At 36.6% G+C, this 22,098-nt stretch overlaps 1 protein-coding gene across 1 annotated transcript in view; it reads left to right on the top strand.

Moving 5' to 3' along the window:
* The window catches only part of MKRN1 (makorin ring finger protein 1), a 36,523-nt gene extending 14,859 nt beyond the window's left edge, over positions 1-21,664 (top strand). The window contains exons 4-8 of the mRNA XM_053719034.1: positions 6,359-6,582; positions 15,145-15,359; positions 15,896-16,006; positions 18,597-18,738; positions 21,196-21,664. Coding sequence (XP_053575009.1) covers positions 6,359-6,582; positions 15,145-15,359; positions 15,896-16,006; positions 18,597-18,738; positions 21,196-21,405 — 902 coding nt within the window. The 3' untranslated portion in view covers positions 21,406-21,664. The remainder of the gene's footprint in view (positions 1-6,358; positions 6,583-15,144; positions 15,360-15,895; positions 16,007-18,596; positions 18,739-21,195) is intronic.
* The last annotated feature ends 434 nt before the right edge of the window (positions 21,665-22,098 follow it).

Below are 22,098 nucleotides of genomic sequence, written 5' to 3'. Positions count from 1 at the left end.
CGGTGTCAAGTACCATCTAAAGAGTGTCTTCATTGTGTTTTCTTTCAGGTCTGCAGTCAGTAAGCCTGTGTCAGCAGATTGGAATATAAGTTCCCATTCCTCTACTTCCCTAGTCACATTTAAATCTTTTTCCCATGCTAGCATTATGGAGGATTTGGGCTTGTTTGGACTGGATTGGATGGTCAGAGTTTAGATATCGAGTGTTTGGTGCGATGAGAGTTGACACTATATATTTCTACAATAGTCGGGGTGCCCCTTGGGGACTGTTTCAAAAACGATCGGAGTGAGGAGCCTAATTTGAAGGTAAAAATACCAATGGAGTGTTAATGGCGCTATTCTCTCTTGTAAAAGGCTAAATGAAATCGGGGTTCTATTTTCTAAGATATCTGCTACACTGTATAGCCCCTTGTTTTACTATTTCATTATCTGCATCCTCGGTTCATTAGGTAGTAGGTATCTAAGTGGGGTTGAGAGGGAAAACTCTGGTAGCAGGTTACTCTTCACTATTGTCGACCATGTGTGTAGAGCCCTGAATAAGTATAAAAGTCGTGGCAGAGTATTCATTTTTACCGCTGCCAGTCTACCTAGCCAAGAAAAGTTATATCCCCTCCATTTCAGTTAGTCACGTCTGATCTGCCTAAACAATGGGGTGTAATTAAATTTATATAATGAGTGGGTTTGTGTTGGCAGATGAATTCCCAGGTATTGTGTGTTTCATCCATTTAAAATCAAAATTTAGTTCTAGCAATTTCTGGGTGTGATGAGGGATCGTTATGGGCAGGACTTTGCACTTATTGGCATTAACCTTGTATCCCGAGATTCTCGAAAAAGTATCTAGGACCCCATATAGATTAGGGAGAGATATAAGCGGTTTAGTTATAGTTGGCATTATGTCATCTGCGAAAAGCGCGAGTTTGTATTCAGAGTTCACCACTTTGACCCCCGTAACATCAGGGTGCGTTCTAATCCTAGCCGCTAGTGGTTCGATACAAAGGGCAAACAGGAGTGGGGAGAGAGGGCAACCCTGCCTCGTACCATTCAGTATGGGGAAAACTTTGGATTTGTAACTCGCTGAGGCCACTTGAGCCCTGGGGAATGAGTAGATCGCTTGTAAGGCTATTATAAATGAACAGTAAAAACCCATTTTCTGTAGTGTTGTAAACATATATTTCCAATCAGTCTAGGTTGAGAGTGAGAATAGAGTGATCTGACCAAACACACGCCTGAATTCTAGAGTAAGGGTTGGAGAATTTGACCCAACCGCACATAAGATTTATATGCAGCGGAATAGAATGTAGTGTCTGTAGTTGCCTCGTTTAATGCGAACCATGTGTCAATCAGGGAGTGAGGCATTAAAGAGTCTTGTATTGATTTTATCAGCCTATTATGTCGGAGATTTTTATTAGTTAGTGGTTTGTTGGGAGTCTGAGTTATTGGGGTCATAGTAATATTGAAGTCTCCCTCCAAATAATTTTGGACTGTGACCGCTGTGTCAATAGTTGTTCGATACATTTAAAGAAATTGTGCTTTTATTTTCATTTGGCCCATATATATTGCATAGTAAGACTTCTGTATCTGACATCCGGCCTTTGCAAGTCGGGAGAAGAGGTGCAGCCATATCTGTTTCAGAACAGGTTTCAGGTAGTCTCTTTATTATTTGGTCCCCTGATTAGTCCAATTTAATCTGTTATTTCAATGTTTTTTTTAAAGCGCAGTCACTATGACCAATGCAAGGTCTTAATAGCTGTTGTTAAAACGTTTGGAAAGGTGTGTGGTAGGGTCTCACTTTATTTTTAGACTTGTATTCGGATGGGGCATACTTCGGAGGATGAGCTTTAGTAGCTGGTGAAATTAGCCTCTATTGTTTCTTATTGAATATTATGCCTAGTGATCCTCTTTGTGCTTAAAGCAATCTACTGCTTTCGTATGCGTGTGAGGCAGTTGTTGCGCACTTTCTTTTTGGAAGAAAGATGGCGGACTCCTCCCCCCCCACTCCGCAGCTCTCTCGGTTCTTGGCGCTTGTGCTCTGCACCTCAGGGCCATTTCACACAGCAGGGCCCGGTCCCCCGGATGTCACAGAGGCAATGAGGGGTAAGATCGCATCCAAGGTGTTGGCTTTCCCTCTGTTTCTTAGGGAGCTTGACTCCCGTGGTAATCGGCGTCTCCCCGCCTCCCAATCTCCTGTACCACTTCTCTCTCCAAACCAGCTGGTTCTGCCGATCGCCCTATGCTGCGGTGAGTAAGCTCAATACCCCTCTGATCCGGAGTCAGTTGTCCGCCCTTTAGCTAACTCTGCATCTGGAACCTCTGCTCCATCGATTCTGTGGGCCCCGAGCTATAGTTGTAATGGCCGGTCCTCTGTGTCACGGATGTCTGAAAATTGATCAGCCAATGCTTTCAGCAGACTTCAGGTTATGGTCAAAACCGTTTTTCATTTTCAGAAGTCCCTTTTTTTTTTTTTTTTTTTTTTTTTTTTTTATTGCAAACCTCTTATTAAAAGTTTTACTGCAGGAGCTAAACTCTCGCACGCCTGCTCAGTTTGATAGTCTGCTCCGCCCCCAAAATTATTATTTATATAGGTTTGCTCTCTGTAAATAAAAATTACAGTATGATAAATGGAGGTGTCAAAATACTGTGCCTTTAAATGAAAATTCCTGTGCAATAATGTCTCAAAGGGACAGTAAAGTCCAAATTAAACTTTCATGATTCAGATAGGGCATGTTATTTTAAACTCTCCAATGTACTTTTAGCATCAAATTGCTTTGTTCTCTTGGTATTCTTAGCTGAAAGCTAAACCTAAGTAGGCTTACTCGTAAAATAGTTTTTCATGGGAAAGCTAATTCATTTGTTTAAAGGTACGTGAATCGCAAAAGCTTCTTTTGTGGTTGTAAAAAAAAAAAAAGTTTCCAATTTGCTTAGTTCCCATGATATTCTGTGTTGACGAGATACCTAGGTAGGCATCTGGAGCACTATATAGCAGGAAATAGTGCTGCCATATAGTGCTCTTGCAAATAGATAACATTCTTGCAAAACTGCTGCCATTTTGTGCTGCAGACACGTGCATATGCTTCAGCTTACCTCACTTCTTTTCAACAAAAGATCCCAAGGGAACAAACAAAATTTGACAATAGTTCCTTTTAATCCAGTCTTTCACTGTCTCGGCCTCTTATTTTGTTAGCAGCATTTGTGTTTTCCAGTAAATGTGCACATTGGTTTTGATGTTTCTTTTTAAAGTGTTTAGAGTATTTTTATCTCCTCTGCAGTGACCAGTTACGGACAAATATAAATTTAACTTCTGCTCTGATATATACAGTGGGGCAAAAAAGTATTTAGTCAGCCACCAATTGTGCAAGTTCTCCCACTTAAGAAGATGAGAGAGGCCTGTAATTTTCATCATAGGTATACCTCAACTATGAGAGACAAAATGTGTAAACAAATCCAGACAATCACATTGTCTGATTTGGAAAGAATTTATTTGCATATTATGGTGGAAAATAAGTATTTGATCACCTACAAACACGCAAGATTTCTGGCTTTCGCAGACCTGTATCTTCTTCTTTAAGAGGCTCCTCTGTCCTCCACTCATTACCTGTATTAATGGCACCTGTTTGAACTTGTTATCAGTATAAGAGACACCTGTCCACAACCTCAAACAGTCACACTCCAAACTCCACTATGGTGAAGACCAAAGAGCTGTCGAAGGACACCAGAAATAAAATTGTAGACCTGCACCAGGCTGGGAACACTGAATCTGCAATAGGCAAGCAGCTTGGTTTGGAAAAATCAACTGTGGGAGCAATAATTAGAAAATGGAAGACATACAAGACCACTGATAATCTGGGGCTCGACACGATCTCACCCCGTGGGGTCAAAATGATCACAAGAACGGTGAGCAAACATCCCAGAACCACACGGGGGGACCTAGTTAATGACCTGCAGAGAGCTGGGACCAACGTAACAAAGGCTACCATCAGTAACACACTACGCCGCCAGGGACTCGGATCCTGCAGTGCCAGACGTGTCCCCCTACTTAAACCAGTACATGTCCGGGCCCGTCTGAAGTATGCTAGAGAGCATTTGGATGATCCAGAAGCGGATTGGGAGAATGTCATATGGTCAGATGAAACCAAAGTAGAAACGCAACTCGTCGTGTTTGGAGGAGAGAGAATGCTGAGTTGCAACCAAAGAACTCCATACCTACTGTGAAGCATGGGGGTGGCAACATCATGCTTTGGGGATGTTTCTCTGCAAAGGGAACAGGACGACTGATCCGTGTACATGAAATAATGAATGGGGCCATGTATCGTGAGATTTTGAGTGTAAACCAGTGTTAATTTCGTCGACTAAAACTAGACTAAAATGACTATAAAACTAAAGAAATTCTGATGACTAAAATACGACTAAAACTAAAATGACATTTTAGTCAAAAAACTATGACTAAAACTAAATCAAAATGACATTTTAGTCAAAAGACTATGACTAAAACTAAATCAAAATTTGCTGACAAAAACATTTTATGCAAGTTGTTATAATCAATCCATATCCAAGTACTGCTCTTTTGTAAAATTTACGAAACTTAATTTTATTAAATTTTAAGATAAATAAAGAGATGTTATATACCACAACAGTTAAATCTGTATTGCATGTTCAAACCTTAATACCATAAATAAAAACAGGTTAATAAACCTTTACTCCAGGAGTATATAATTAGTTTTGAAGTTTTTAAACAGTGCTAATATCGTTGCCGAACCTTTTTCGAATCTGTGAACAATCAATTGATTCTTCCTATAGAAATAAGAATAACCCACAAATATGGGTTTAAGTTATGCTGTGCCTGTGCTAGCTGCAGAAACTTTTTGTTGTGTTGAGTTACTTGATACTTGTTTTAATTATTAACAGAGAACTGTTATAGTTTTTATATTGGGCAATATGTTCAATACAGTCAATACAGTTTACAGTTTTTTTTTTTTTATATTTTAAAGTTGCACTTCTGTTTGTTTATGAAACTTGGTTTTATTTAATTTATGTTTAATAAAGATGTTACATATCAAAACGGTTAAATCTGTGTCTGTATTGCATGTTTAAACCTTAATACCATAAATATTAACAGGTGTTATGTTTACTCCTGGAGTATGTAATCAGTTTGCAAATGATAGAGAAATGCTAAAATAATGCATTACACTTTAACTAAACCCCTTAGATTTTAGTTGACTAAAATCTACTGGAGATTTAGTCGACTAAAATCTACTGGAGATTCAATCGACTAAAACTAGACTAAAACTAAATTAATTCAGATGACTAAAATACGACTAAAACTAAAATGGCATTTTAGTCAAAAGACTAAAACTAAGACTAAATTGAAATTTGCTGTCAAAATTAACACTGGTGTAAACCTCCCATCAGCAAGGGCATTGAAGATGAAACGTGGCTGGGTCTTTCAGCATGACAATGATCCCAAACACACCACCCAGGCAACGAAGGAGTGGCTTCGTAAGAAGCATTTCAAGGTCCTGGGGTTGCCTAGCCAGTCTCCAGATCTCAACCCCATAGAAAACCTTTGGAGGGAGTTGAAAGTCTGTGTTGTCCAGCGATAGCCCCATAACATCACTGCTCTAGAGGAGATCTGCATGCAGGAATGGGCCAACATACCAGCAACAGTGTGTGACAACCTTGTGAAGACTTACAGAAAACGTTTGACTTATGTCATTGCCAACAAAGGATATATAACAAAGTATTGAGATGAACTTTTCATATTGACCAAATACTTATTTTCCACCATAATTTGCAAATAAATTCTTTCCAAATCAGACAATGTGAGTGTCTGGATTTGTTTCCACATTTTGTCTCTCATAGTTGAGGTATACCTATGATGAAAATTGCAGACCTCTCATCTTCTTAAGTGGGAGAACTTGCACAATTGGTGGCTGACTAAATACTTTTTTGCCCCACTGTAGACCTTGTTGAGTAGCAGGTTGCAGGGTCCTAGGTCCTACAGGATGTCCAGGCTAAATTTCTGAAAAGCAGCAAAATAGTAAATGTGTCTTGCAGAGGCAACAAAGCTATTGAGGATAGGGGGTACATTTGTAGCTGCTAGTAGGAATGGAATTTAGTGTAAGAATTGTATGCTCTAACAAACCAGACTTCTTTGGCTTCAGTTGTGAGCGTGGGACAAAGCACAATTTTTATACAAAATAAGGTGTTTAAAGTCTTTCGTGTGTATAGTTTGACGCACTTGAAATTGTAATTTAGTTTATTTTTTAATTATTTTACATCTTAATATTTTGTGTGAACTTCTTTCTTTCTTTTGTGTCCCCCCCCCTCACATAGCAGAGATGGTGACATGTCGCTTTTCTTGCAGCACAATCTGGCCCAGAACCTGTCACTCAGGGAACTGAAAATCAAGTAGAATGCGAAGAACAACCTGCTGACCCCAAGCTCAAGAAACAACTTTGTCCGTATGCCGCTGTTGGAGAGTGCCGATATGGACAAAACTGCGTTTACCTGCACGGTGACCCTTGTGACATGTGTGGGCTGCAGGTGCTCCATCCTGTGGACACCTCTCAGAGGTCCCAGCACATAAAAGTAAGTGGGACCTAGAGCTTCCTAGGAAACAACCCCTTGATTCAGAGATGGCGCATATTACTGCTCGAGAGTGGAGAGCTTAGGTTATCAAATATATAATTCTGCTAGTAAAACAAAATGGCTTTCATCATCCAGCACATATGAAACATGTAAAAATAACCAGACAAAGCTGTTATCCTGGAGCCACTCCCTGTTGTCTACATCATTTCGTCTTTAAAGGGAACCATTAAATGAATAGCTTTACCGCCTGCTTGTTTCATTCAGATGCTTTGCTGCCTACCCCATAGACTGTAGCCTATAGAGCGATCTCTGTGCACCGTGCTTGGGGAGCAGTTTTCTCTTGCTGCTCTGCTCTACAGTCTATTGGCTAGTGCTGTATCACATCTGATTGGCTCTACCACTTGCCTGTTTCACACCTATAAAAAGAAAATGGTGCCTGTAGCAAGACAGTGTATCAGGCTTCGGAGGAGGTGTAAAATACACGTTGACAAAAAGTTTAGGAACACATTTGGAAGAGCGGCATGTGAGAAATTGTAATTGCTTTCTGCAATGCACTAAATAATAAAGTTTAAGGACCCCTTTAATGCATGCAGCACTTTTCTGACAACTAAATAATTTCTACCTGAAATATTTGTGTATAGCTCATAATCTGCTGTATAAAGTCAGTCTAATCCTTTCAGCTAACCTTTCTAGTCATATCCCTGTATAACTTACTTCCTGAAGCCAAAGCTGATCGCGGGTGTCTATACATGTTACATTGTACTGTGCAAGACTCCTATTAATGTCCAATTAAAAGGCCCAGTGAGAAGTTTTATTTCTCACATGAAAACCCTACAAGGGACATTAGTGGTTTTGTTTTCTTGGCTTGTAATAAGAGGGTATTTTAAAACATTAGAATTTTGTGTAAAGCTAATATCTTGGTTCACCCAGGTAGCTCTTGCCAATGAGAAGTTATTTAAGTGGGGATAACAAACCAACTCAAAAACCCTCTAGAAGACCCCTCCCCCTTTCTTTTTAATTTTTTTCCCTTGACTTAGAGGTTACTCTGTATAATTGTTTTGCTTACTGCCTTTGTTGGTCAATAGCCTGGCTTTATGACTGAGTGTTGGTCATGTGACCTATCAGACATTGGGCACAATAAGTATGTATGTATGATGTGTTGTCTGTACAAGCACAAAGGAGGTGCATATCACCAGGAAAGCTCATTTTAGCAGCATGCTGTTTGGACAGCCCCTAGCCCAGTCCTTATATTGCCAGTTGGAGTATGTTTCTTGCCCTAAATTATAGAAACACAATCTCACAGTCCCATTGTTCTTTTTAGCAGTCCATGCCATCTTGTTTCTCCAGTGGTTTTGTATCCAGAGGTGCCATTCAAAGAAGAATAAAATAGTGGCAAATCTGCAGCCTTCAGTCAAGCTTATCAGCGGGAGTAGGACAGCCTCTGTTAGGTGCATATGGGGTAGCCTTTATTACTGCTAAATAGGTAGCAATAAAAAGGTTGTCTAATAGTCTCCACCAGACTTGTCAGTAGCCACGGATACTGCACTGTAGGGCTGGGAGATATGGGCGCACAAAAAATTGTGATTGCTATTTAATCGCGAATTTCTTATAAATGACACCTTTATTTTTTTAATATAATTTTTATTTAAGACTCCAGAATTTTAATGTACATGTTTCTCAATGTTCAATACACTTTGGGAGCATAAAAATACAAACCACGTGTGTGTGTGTGTGTATATGTATGTGTGTGTGTGTATATATATATATATATATATTTTATATTGACTGATAAGGAGTCCTGCTCCTGTGCAGGAATCCAATACAGGCATATAGCAGCAGGGGTGGGGGATGCTCCTTTCAGAAATGCTGTGCCCTGTTGATATCAAATACATTGTAGATGCAGTTAACCTAGCAGCTAGCTAGCAGAGGGGACTGCAGTTTTAGCCTTTTGGCAACCGTGGGGTTAACTGCATCTATGTATTTGAGCCATTTCTCAGAGAGCAGGAGATTGTGTGGGAGGTTCCATAATGATTACATACCCTAAGTTTCAGACTGCAGACGTCCCTAGGGGGAAATATAAGTAAGTGGGTTTCCCTCCTCTTCATTCTCCTGCATGGGCTCTGCTTTTAGACTTCTATAGATTGAGATCACAAACTGAAAGTGAAAGTAAAACAGCCATGTTACAAATGTGTGCTAAAAGCAACCAATAGATGGAGCTGATTTGCAAGAAATCACATACAAATCAATGCAGTATAGCCACATCTGAGGATTTATTTATTTTTAGCAAAAAATCGCGAACTCTCGTGGTTTTTAAATCGCGGCAGTTAATTGCGGTTTTAAATCGCATATGTGATTAATCGTGCAGCCCTACTGCACTGCTGGCGATACTTCACTATTCTTTTTTTACTGTTTCGCTATTCTAAAGCCTTTCAGGGACTCAACGGTGCTAAACAAAGTTCTATTGCAGACTGTTTCTAGTTGCCTGTGCTAGACCATTGGCCATTAAACATAGCTGTGACAGAATCACTGTTTACAGTAATCAGTCAGCCTTGAGGAATAATACAGTCAGTCTAAAATATGCGTATGTTTATGTAACAGTCACTGCTCAACATTGTTTACATGAATGTGCCTTGGAAACTGCCAATTTTATACTGTGCCTTTTTGTCCCTCCAGTGGCCAATAGATGGCACTGGATGGGGTTTATATTCTAAGCTTTTTGATACACACTTCCTGACACAAATTATCAGATCTGTAATCAAATTTTTCCTGTGAAATTCATACTATAGATATAAAGAGAGGGGGGGACTCTTAGCCACAGTTTTCTTCCCTCTTCTGTTTTCAACCTGATCTGTTGCTGAAAACCTAGCTGACTCGTAGACCCCCTCAATGGGTTTATTTGAACACAGACACCGGTAGAAAAGGACGGCAAGAAAAATGTTTATTTTCGACATCACATGTAGAGTATGGTGAGCAGTGTCCTACATCAAACTTCAAGATGGACCTGAAATCATGTTGATGCAGGAAGCCAAATGAATTGTGTATTAGAGATGAATACATCTCCTACACATTAGTGGTTTAGCTTCCAGGGATCATTCCTGAAAGTAGAACTTTTCATCTGTAATTGAGTGAGTTAATAAAAAATATATATAATCATTTTATAGGCAACGGCCTATCAATGCAGCATTTTAAAAGGCTGCTTGACAGCAGAAATGCATTGATTGCTGCATTACGGACTGAAGCTGAGACGGAACGGAGTTGGCTAGTGTGGCAGCTGGAATTGGACAGTGCATCAATTCCTCAATACACGATGTGCAGTCCATATGTCAGCTGGACCTTGTGAGTTATAGAAAGACCAAACACCATATACCTTTTGGGGGTATTACAATTTCACAGGTGCTTCTTTTAAAGGTCCGTACGCATCAGAGGCGTAATGTGGCAGTGTTGAGTCACTAGCTGTAATTTGATACAGTAACTTTGTTTTATATTTGTAAGTTCTGATGAACTATACCCTGAGTGGTTTCAGTAGTCAAGAATGGCCTTGGCAGTATTTTGTGAACCTGCATGCTATGATACGTACTTTACATTTGAATCATATTATTTTAAGTGCATACACACTGTCTTTATGATTGGTTCTTTTGTTTTATATGTTTGATAGTAAACTATTGGTGCAACTCCCAGCTTTTTGTTTCATTCTCTTTTTATCTTGTTTGGTTTGGGGTGAGCTTGACATTTATATGCATTATAGATATTGAGAGTTGCTTGATTCATACATAGACACCTTCACCTTGCAGTGATGTTTTCTGCTGCCTTTCCTTCTGATTAAGCTGGACAGAACATAAGTTGCAATTCTGCTTCTGCATTTCTGGATTATGCATCTCTAGTTCCCGGTTCTGGTGAAAATGACCGTTGACATTCCTTAGACTTTATGTCCATATGTCGGTTTGTCTTCCTTTAGGATATTACCTCAGCTAGACCCAAGTAGTTTTGCTGTAGGCCCTGTCCTATTTCTTCGTCTTTGGCTTTCATCTGGCCAAAGTAATTCTTTATCCACAATTATTACCGGAGGTTGTATCATCAGGGTTTAAATTGTCCTCTGTTTTCTCTTAAAGGGCCATTAAATACAGTAGAACTGCATAATCAACAAGTGCATAATAAATGCAATATCACTTTTGGCAAATTTTAAATCGTAAAATGTAAGGTATTATGTGAGAGCCATCCGCCAATCACAACTCTTGCACATGTTCAATAAGACCTTAAACCTGAGTGTGAATATAAAATGTGTGCACAATTTTACAATGAAAGAAATTTGGAAATTCTCTGAAAACTGCATGCTCTGAGTTATTTTTTACTGAAGTGTCTCTTTAATAGAAGGTAGTGAATTGGAACAATATTAAACACTACTGTTGAAGGTTACAGTTTGTATGTTTGTTTTTAAAGCACTGCAGGTTTAAATTCTGTTTAAGCTTCTTTATTAGCTTCCAAATGCAGTATGTTGTGTGGTTTTTTTTTGTTTGTTTGTTTTTTTCCCCTGAATCTTTATTCTGTTCACCCTTGTATTTTACTACGTTCCTGTTTTTTGTTTTTTTTTCTTTCAGTGCTTTACAAACCAACTTAAAATTATGCCCTTACACCACTCTGGTTTAGAGCCCCTAGAACACCCATGGTTGTCCCCTACTTCCCCTGCCAACAGCCACACCTAAACTTTGTGCAGCTGGATCCTGGAAATACAAATCCAACTTTTATTGGGTACTATTATAATGTATGTGTGTGCATGAGATATATATAACTCATTGTTTAGCCTACGTTGTGATAAATACATATTTTATTGGGATGACCAAAAGTACCTTGCGCCTAGATTTTGAACAAATTTGTCAAGACCTATACTAAGGTGTACTGACATTAATCTTGCCATAAGTTTGCCATGGCTTACAGCCTCTTAAAGGGACATTAAACATTTTGAGATAATAAAATGATAAATCGTATATGTAAAAAAAACCTTTTCAATATGCTTTCATTATTTTGTTCCCTTTCCCTGTAATTCCATTCTGAAATATTGAGCTTTTCGGTTCCTGTTAGAAATGGAAGTGCAGAACACTGTTATATTCCACACAGCCATTGGCTGCACACTCTAGTGACTTATTTATAACTGTCTCTAATTGGCCACTGCAGATAAGTTAAACTAAGTTACAACATGGCAGCTCCTATTGTTCTATGGACACTAAAACTTTACACTTATTTTGTCACTATTTAAACAGCTAATAAAAATACATCTACATGTTGTTCTCAGACTAATCTTTACTTTAAATGTATCATTCTATCTAGCCTTTATTTAGTGTTTAATACCCCTTAAAAAAAAAAGTGTGGGGTTCAGGTTTCTATGCTTTGGATTTCTGTCTCTGCCATAAAGGTTATCCACATTGTCTGCTGCTTAGGTAACTGAGCCAATATATGGAAATCCTTTTTGTTCAAACATTTGGAAGGTTTTTGTGAGAGTTGTCCATATCAGCCAGAACATTATTTTTATTTTCTTTAAATAGTTCTGCTCTTGCTCTTTTTATGCATGATATTAAATAGTTTGATCTAATATTTAAGCATAATTGGTTTTGTTCGACAGGGACACGCCCCCCCAAACACAAAATAAAAAGGTTTATTAATCGTTGGAGCCTTTGTTTAAAACAAATTACTTTTTAGTATCATTTCATATGCAACAAAAGAATGTTTCTTTAACGACTTTGTTCAGTTTTAATGCACTATAAAATCATTTTCATCCATCATTATATTTGGTTAACTGTAGCTATGCTTTTTTTTGCAGTTGTGCTCTATCTGAACATTGAATTGATTTAATGTATACCTTGATTGAATTTCTTATTATAATGGCCATGTGTGTTGGCATGGAATAGAGATATATACAGAGAGAAGAGTAATTGTTTTCTAGATTATTTTAATGCTTACAATTTAAATTATGCAGAAGGAAAGTGCCAAATTATCTTAGCTGGTCAGCTTATGTTTCTCATTGATTACCAGTTCAGTTCTCCTCAAATTTAATTTCAATGGTAAATCTGAGCATCTGCTTATTAATGGAACGATAATAGATGACTATGTAAGACCATGTATAAAAATGTAATTAATAAAACATAATTTGGTATTTATCCACTTGAATGTGTTTCTGTGGTTTTTGTAAATTTAAATAATTAAGAATATTTGATTACTTGATATGATACAAAAATTTAGTATTCTTCATAGTTAACTGCTTGGCTTCCTTCTGTTAACTATGTTGATTGATGGGCTATTCCCTGTTTATATTTAAGTTAATCTTTTTATATATTCATTAAGTTAAGCAGTGATTTGCAAAACAGCCATATTCATTCATTTTAAAATCTTTTCACAGTGCTATTTTGTGGGATAAATTTGCAAGTCAGTTGCAGTGCAGAAAAACACCCTATGAAAACTATTGAATATATGTACTGGTTTCCATTACGAGCTCATACACTGGTATAAAGTGTCAGTGTAGCAGTCGGGTACACTGCTGTATATTTATGAATGCAATATGCACTTAGTTTCTCAGGAGGAAGTGGGATATAGATATATAGATATATATTATATATTATTATAAAAACCTTTTTATAGGGGTTTAATGTCCCTTAATTTTTTTTTTTATAGCTAGGTAATGGAAGCTTTGTACGAACACATCAGTTGTAATGGTAATATCCATCACCACACAATACAGTAATGCATATGTAGAGGAAGTTTACAGTCCCAAACTTGCATCCGTAGTCTGTTAAAAGTAAAGTCCTGCAAGCTGTTCATCAAACCAAGTCCTATTTATACATATAAAAAATTTAGTGTGAAGTTGTGTAGATTTGGTTTATTTTGGTATTTGAAATAGCAGTGTTTTGCTCATTAAGGCAACCGCCTATTGTTCTCTATCATGCCTGTTCAAATGGGCTTAACCCACGGAAAGATCAGACCTGCTTCTCTTCTCTCTATACATTACAAACTATAATTTGGTACTGTTGTTGTCATGGTGGTGGTTTCAATTGCCAGAATAAATCTAAATGAGCAATTTCATCAATTTAATACTATGTAAAACAGAAATTCTTGAGTTTAGGTAAGCGCTCCAAATACATTCATTGGATCCATGGACAGGAGTGAGTAGCATAGAAAGGGAACATTCTGCGCACAGTGGGAATCCTATAGAAAGTTCTAGACTGGTGCATTGTAGCTCTTTAATCCTAAGTGACATTTCTAGTGTGGTGTGTGGGAGATGGATATATATGTATAATATTTTATTTATTTTTTTAAATAGATTAAGGGATCCCAAGTTTTATTAAAAAAGGACATTGCACTCAAACTTTTTTTCTTCATTAAAGTTGTATTTAATATTATTGTATTGGTTTTCTACTTTATAATTCTCATTGGCTGATAAGGACAACTGCCTCGTGTTTACTGGTGGCAAGGGACACACCTCTGCTATCATGGCATACACATTTTATTCATACCAAGAACATGAGCTTTTCTTAAAGCCAAAACCTGAAATACAGTTTAAAATTCCACCTTTTTTTTTTTTTTAATTAAATAAAACAAAAAATGTGACTACAATGTCCCTTTAAATGATCTTAAATTCAAGCAGTTGGTGGATGCTCACAATATCACAAATGGGAAAACAGTAAAATATTTTAAAATCTAACATTAAATTGGATTTAGTCGTGGCCAGAGTTCACTTTATATCTAAATTTTTATTAACACATCACAATTGTCTCTTCGAAAAAAGAAGGCAACATTGAATCTGGGATTACAATACTTTGTTTTAGTACATTTTTTTTTTTTTTTTTTTAAATATCACCTTATCAAATGAACTTTACTTTCAGCTAATACTAACAAGTACTATTATCTCATGGACACAATCCTAATCTAATATAAAATCGTGTAACATAAATTATATACAAGGAAGATGATTAAGTTCCTGAAACATCATTAAAATGTTTTGATCTTCTGATGTTCCTGTGAGTATTGATTTTATACAAAATAAGTTTTTATTATATTTAATGTGGTGTTTATATTTTAAAATGTTTTTTTTATTTTTGAATTATTATTATAATGAAGCGAAAACTCTCTAATTCCACATTATCATTGTCATTTCTCATTCAAGAAAATGCATTTACAGCTTGTGTAATCTTGCATTCCCCCACACGCACTTTTTTCTTTTTTTTTTTCTTCCTACAAAAGAAATACAATTTAAAATGAACTATTTAGTCCTACTGAGATTATTAGGTATGAACCAGCTTTTTGATTACTGGAACAATTTAAAGTGAACTGAATATAGATTTAAAAAAACAGAAACCAAAGCCTATACTCCAAAGGTACTTGCATTACTACTTTTAGTTTAAAGTTGTGCACTTTAATGTTGGTATAACCTTTTAAAGTCAAAGTAAGAAATATTACCAGAAATTCAACTGACAGTTTAAGTGCAAACCGTAATAGTGTCGTCTTGAGAAACAATTTGTTCTTTCCTGTATCTGTGCATATTCTGTTATGTGCCTTACTCTGTCTCCTCATGTCTAGTCTTGCATTGAGGCTCATGAAAAGGATATGGAGCTCTCTTTTGCCATTCAACGCAGCAAAGACATAGTTTGCGGGGTCTGTATGGAGGTGGTTTATGAGAAGGTAAACCCAAGCGAGCGACGTTTTGGGATTCTGTCCAATTGCAACCATGCCTATTGCCTGAAATGCATCCGCAAGTGGAGAAGTGCCAAGCATTTCGAAAGCAAGATAATAAAGTAAGATTTTTATCCCAGTAAAACATGGAGAGTACACAGACAGTAGTATATGACATTTTAGCTTATTTCTATTTTTAACTGTTTATTGCTTTTGAATAAAATGTAAACGCCACAAAAAAAAATGCCGTTTTGGGATTACCCTCTGCCTGTAATTTTTAAATATTAGAACTTTGGATCTACTTATGTAAGATTGGTAACTCCTATTTCTGTTCCGGTTTTTATAATGCATTTTTATTTATTTTATTTAAAAAAAAAAAATGGTAATACTCCAAACACTTTTTGACTGTGATCCAAACAGGTCAAGCAGAAATGTAACATTATCTAGGGATGTCAGAAGATAGTGATCCTAGTGGGTGTTTGAGAACAATGTAGATAATAATTAGAGTAGAGAGTTGATCATATTCTGTGGGCTATATAGTAACACAAAATGTACGTATCTTTGTGAAAAAAATAAATTTAAAATTAATTGTGTGTGTATATGTATGTGTGGATATATTTGTGTGTATACATATAAAAAAAAATCCTGTATTTTTAAGATCCTGTCCAGAGTGTCGTATCACATCAAACTTTGTCATTCCAAGTGAGTACTGGGTGGAAGAGAAGGAAGAAAAGCACAAACTTATTCAGAAGTACAAGGAGGCTATGAGGTATGTCTGGCTGGATGCTCAGTCTGATATTTTGATAGTTTTCTATCCTGCATTTGAAAGGGTAATTTTTATACACCTGTTTTTTTGGGTTTGTTGTTTTTTGCTCGGGTTGGATATATTAACACTGTTGATATTGAAGCTAACTGGAAATGCATGTCTGTATCCAGCTGGGTTATTATATACATGAGAATTACATAGTCTGTATCCAGCTGGGTTATTATATACAGGAGAATTGCATAGTCTGTATCCAGCTGGGTTATTATATACAGGAGAATTGCATAGTCTGTATCCAGCTGGGTTATTATATACAGGAGAATTGCACAGTCTGTATCCAGCTGGGTTATTATATACAGGAGAATTGCATAGTCTGTATCCAGCTGGGTTATTATATACAGGAGAATTGCACAGTCTGTATCCAGCTGGGTTATTATATACAGGAGAATTGCATAGTCTGTATCCAGCTGGGTTATTATATACAGGAGAATTACATAGTCTGTATCCAGCTGGGTTATTATATACAGGAGAATTGCACAGTCTGTATCCAGCTGGGTTATTTTATACAGGAGAATTGCACAGTCTGTATCCAGCTGGGTTATTATATACAGGAGAATTGCACAGTCTGTATCCAGCTGGGTTATTATATACAGGAGAATTGCATAGTCTGTATCCATCTGGGTTATTATATACAGGAGAATTGCATAGTCTGTATCCAGCTGGGTTATTATATACAGGAGAATTGCATAGTCTGTATCCAGCTGGGTTATTATATACAGGAGAATTGCATAGTCTGTATCCAGCTGGGTTATTTTATACAGAAGAATTGCATAGTCTGTATCCAGCTGGGTTATTAATATACAGAAGAATTGCATAGTCTGTATCCAGCTGGGTTATTAATATACAGAAGAATTGCATAGTCTGTATCCAGCTGGGTTATATTATATATACAGGAGAATTGCATAGTCTGTATCCAGCTGGGTTATTATATACAGGAGAATTGCATAGTCTGTATCCAGCTGGGTTATTATATACAGGAGAATTGCATAGTCTGTATCCAGCTGGGTTATTATATACAGGAGAATTGCATAGTCTGTATCCAGCTGGGTTATTATATACAGGAGAATTGCATAGTCTGTATCCAGCTGGGTTATATTATATATACAGGAGAATTGCACAGTCTGTATCCAGCTGGGTTATTATATACAGGAGAATTGCATAGTCTGTATCCAGCTGGGTTATTATATACAGGAGAATTGCACAGTCTGTATCCAGCTGGGTCATTATATACAGGAGAATTGCACAGTCTGTATCCAGCTGGGTTATATTATATATACAGAAGAATTGCATAGTCTGTATCCAGCTGGGTTATTATATACAGGAGAATTGCACAGTCTGTATCCAGCTGGGTTATTATATACAGGAGAATTGCACAGTCTGTATCCAGCTGGGTTATTATATACAGGAGAATTGCACAGTCTGTATCCAGCTGGGTTATTATATACAGGAGAATTGCACAGTCTGTATCCAGCTGGGTTATTATATACAGGAGAATTGCACAGTGTGTATCCAGCTGGGTTATTATATACAGGAGAATTGCACAGTCTGTATCCAGCTGGGTTATTATATACAGGAGAATTGCATAGTCTGTATCCAGCTGGGTTATATTATATATACAGGAGAATTGCATAGTCTGTATCCAGCTGGGTTATTATATACAGGAGACTTGCACAGTCTGTATCCAGCTGGGTTATTATATACAGGAGACTTGCACAGTCTGTATCCAGCTGGGTTATTATATACAGGAGAATTGCACAGTTTGTATCCAGCTGGGTTATTATATACAGGAGAATTGCATAGTCTGTATCCAGCTGGGTTATATTATATATACAGGAGAATTGCATAGTCTGTATCCAGCTGGGTTATTATATACAGGAGAATTGCATAGTCTGTATCCAGCTGGGTTATTATATACAGGAGAATTACATAGTCTGTATCCAGCTGGGTTATATTATATATACAGGAGAATTGCACAGTCTGTATCCAGCTGGGTTATTATATACAGGAGAATTGCATAGTCAACAAACACCAAATAAAAAGAAAATGCAGTAACACTTACTCTGCATTTAAATGAGCAGTCATTTTTTGACAAATTTCAAAAGTTCCATCCATTTCTTTGTCCCCTGTGACAGCCATCAGCCAATCGGGCTCGTATACACTGAATTCTTGCATGTGCTCAGCTGGAGCTAGTGCTTCAGAGTATATAAAGTGTGTACAGTTTAATAATGGACATAAAATGGATTTTTTACCATGCTTTCTAAATCATGAAAGTGTAATTTTGACTTGTGTTCCTTTTACTTTAGTGTCAAACCTTGTATGTTTTGTGCGTATGGTGTGGTTGGGGGTGTGTGTCTATGTATGTTGGAGGTGTGCCGTATGTATGTTGGGGGGGGGGTGTCTATGTATATATTAAAATTACCTCTTTCTAAACAAAGAAAAAACATATTTTTAATGTACCTTCAAATGTACGTTTAATTCCGCCAGGTCAAAAGTATTCTTGTAATGCTTAACCTATACATTTTGTCTCCTCTTCTAGCAACAAATCATGCAGGTATTTTGATGAAGGCCGTGGGAGCTGCCCGTTTGGTGGCAATTGTTTTTATAAACACGCATACCCAGACGGCCGAATTGAAGAACCACAGCCTCGACAAAAAGGTGGAATGTCCAGCAGATACCGGGTAAGAATTGCCTCTTATAACCTGCTGTTTACATATTGTCAGCATTAAATCAATTACAAAGCTTGTAAAGTAAAAATGTTTATAAAAACTGTTCTTTAAACTTGGGTACAATCACAGTATATGGCCTTCAACAATTAAAAAAAAAATACCATGAGTTCTTTGTGTGCAGAAGCCAAAATTAACTCTTACAAAAGACAGATGTATCTTTACAAAAGGAACAGGCGAATAGCTGCATATATAAAACACGTCCACAAACTCCTATCTCATCTTCTTCAGAATTCTAAGAGCTCTCTATTGGGAGCTATTTTGTTGTACATTTGTATACAGTGAGGTTTATTCTGCAGTGATGTACTTTTAAACAGGAGAAGCAATTGGCAAATCCTGTGAGCCGTGACTTCTTATATAGCTGGTTTAAAAATGAATGTATAGATAAAGGTTAAGAGGCTATAAAAGTCCAATTTCAATTAGTAGTGCATTTCAATCTTGAATAGAAGCCCATTTGCAGAATGATTTTGTAAAAATGCTTCTTGTAAGAGTTTGCGATAACACTTCAATTAAATTGTCATAAAACCAATCATAACTTTTAATAAACTGACTTCTGAAAATCAATGGATATAGCAAAAAGCTTCAATGGAAACTTGAAATACTTTACTGTGTAATTTACATTTCAAATGAATCAAGTAATAAAGTTTTTGTGTACATCTGATACTGCTGTATTCTTGCTCAGTAGCTGCCGAGGACAATTTGCACTGCTGTGTTTTGTGAAATACTTTACAAATCTGGCAAGAAATACATAGATTTTTAGTTAATGGAGATCTTAAATATCTAAACGCTTTTTAAAATGCACTTTTTCATTAATATGTTACAAGTTGGCTATGACCCTTTTGTCACTGCTTTTATTACAGTCACAAGTATAAGTAGAATATCCTAAAGATGCAGTTCAAACAAACTTGTGACCGTATTGTAGGCATCAATAAAGATTAGATCTTTTCCCTACAGAATTAATAAGAACTATTTTTGTTTTCATCATTTTAGTCCTTGTTTCAGACAAGCAGTTTATCTCCAGATTTAAAAATAAAGTAACTGGTTGTGTTCCTTGAACCCCCTTCCCCAGCCATAAGTTGCATTTCTCTTAGGCTGTGTGTTTAGACAGAGCTGACATTACAAGGTCTGCTTTACCTGCATGATCGGCCCTTTATGGGCATTTCCTTAAAGGGACACTGAACCCAAATTTTTTTCTTCTGTAATTCAGAAAGAGCATATAATTTTAAGCAACTTTCTAATTTGCTCCTATTATCAATTTTTCTTCATTCTCTTGATATCTTTATTTGAAAAAGAGGGCATCTAAGCTTTTTTTGGTTTCAGTACTCTGGACAGCACTTTTTTATTGGTGGATGAATTTATCCACCAATAAGCAAGGACAACCCAGTTTGTTCACCAAAAATACGCCGGCATCTAAACTTACATTCGTGCATTTCAAATAAAGATACCAAGAGAATGAAGAAAATTTGATAATAGGAGTAAATTAGAAAGTTGCTTAAAATTTCATGCTCAATTTGAATCACAAAAGAAAAATGTTGGGTACAGTGTCCCTTTTAAGAACAGGTGATGGGTTTAATTAGCAAAACCAGCTATTTTAAGTACTAAAATAAAACCTGAAGAAACAGTTTCCCATACATTTTAATTCTCTGCATAAATATAAGTCATTTAGAACAAGTGAAAGCTAATTTTTATAGTAGAGTCCCTTTAAAGAAGGCATGAATTTGACACTAATACCCCCACTGAAACCACATACCTTTTTTCTATAGCAAATACTGCAGTATTGACAAGATCAGCATAGGTGGCAGGTTCAGGAGGCAAACTCTGCTATTTCTAATAACTGTCCCCTTTTGTGAAGCAAATTACACTCTAGCAAATTAGAGCATGTAATTATTTTCACTATAATAGACCTTTTAATCAGTAAGCAGCGGCAGTAATATTTGCACTACAATATCCCTTTAATATTATACTTAAAGGTTTTTCTATTTATCATTTTGTTCTGTTTCTTTTCAAAGATTTGCTGCTTTTGAAAAGATCGATAATAGTCAAACATATAAGGAAATTTTATTTTCTTATGGTTCAATAATACAAAGCAAATAGTTTTTTAAGATTTGCGGTACACTAGAGTATCTCCTTTTTTGTTATAGATATTTAGGACATATTTTACCTTTTTAGTATCCCTGCAGATCAGCAGTGGATCAACTGCAAACTTTTGCCTTTTTGTTGAGATTTATTAAAATTATTTGTAATTTCACAACTTTTTTTTTTTTTTTTTTTTTTTTTTTATTGTGCTCACTCTGAGAATTAAATACTGATTGCTTTGCGTTGACAAATAATTGAATATTCTGGGGTATCAAACTGTGACCAAATAGCTTTTACTCAGATGTAGGCGGTAATTGTTTTCAATCTCTTTCCCAGGCCCAACGTAGGAACAGATTCTGGGACTTTGAGGATCGAGACTCCAGTGATCCTTTTGATAACGATGAAGATGAAATGGTGACCTTTGAACTTGGTGAGATGTTGCTTATGCTGTTGGCAGCAGGCACAGAAGAAGATCTGACAGACTCAGAGGATGAGTGGGACTTGTTCCATGAGGAACTGGATGACTTTTGTGACCTGGACCTATAGCGCCCGTCAAAGGAGTATGGACTGTCTGGGCAGCTTCAGACAGTAGCTATTTCCTGTGGTGTTGTGGCAGTGCCTGTGTTTCTCCTAGGCAGGCCTATCAATTCCAGGTGCTGTTGTAATGATTTTTATCCTGACCTCTGTCTATTTTCCCTATTCCCAGAGTGTTTGTTCTCTGTTTCAAGATTAAAAAAAAAAAAAAAGCAAAAACAAATCGTAAAAAAATAAAGTAAAAACAGAAAATAAAGTAACTCACATAATATATAGATGTGTTTTGTGTGGAAATGTAACTTCCTGATGGAATGATCTTCATTATTTGAGTTGGTGCATTGTGGGTAGTGTGCTGACGTGACTGTGTATGCCGTGAACCAGAGGGCGTCAGATTTGTGCAGTTTCTGGAGGTAAGTGATAAAATTCCAATTTATAATTTAAGTCAATATTTACATTCGTACTTATTTTGACACGCTTTGTACTCATTTGAAAGTCTTTGTATAGTTTATACAGGTCATGTGGGTAAGTATCGCTGATCGGGTTTTAAAAGAACCTGAATCTCAAAAAAAAAATTATTTCATGATTCGGACAGATCATACCATTTTTAAAAAATAAAATACTATTTACTTCTATTATCAAATTTGGGACTTTCAGAGAATGATTTGTGTAAAATACAGGAGAATTTAAATAGAAATATAGCCATTT

The sequence above is a fragment of the Bombina bombina genome, chromosome 6, assembly GCF_027579735.1.
Source record: "Bombina bombina isolate aBomBom1 chromosome 6, aBomBom1.pri, whole genome shotgun sequence".
NCBI lineage: Eukaryota > Metazoa > Chordata > Amphibia > Anura > Bombinatoridae > Bombina > Bombina bombina.
This window is presented reverse-complemented; position numbering and strand designations above follow the sequence as displayed.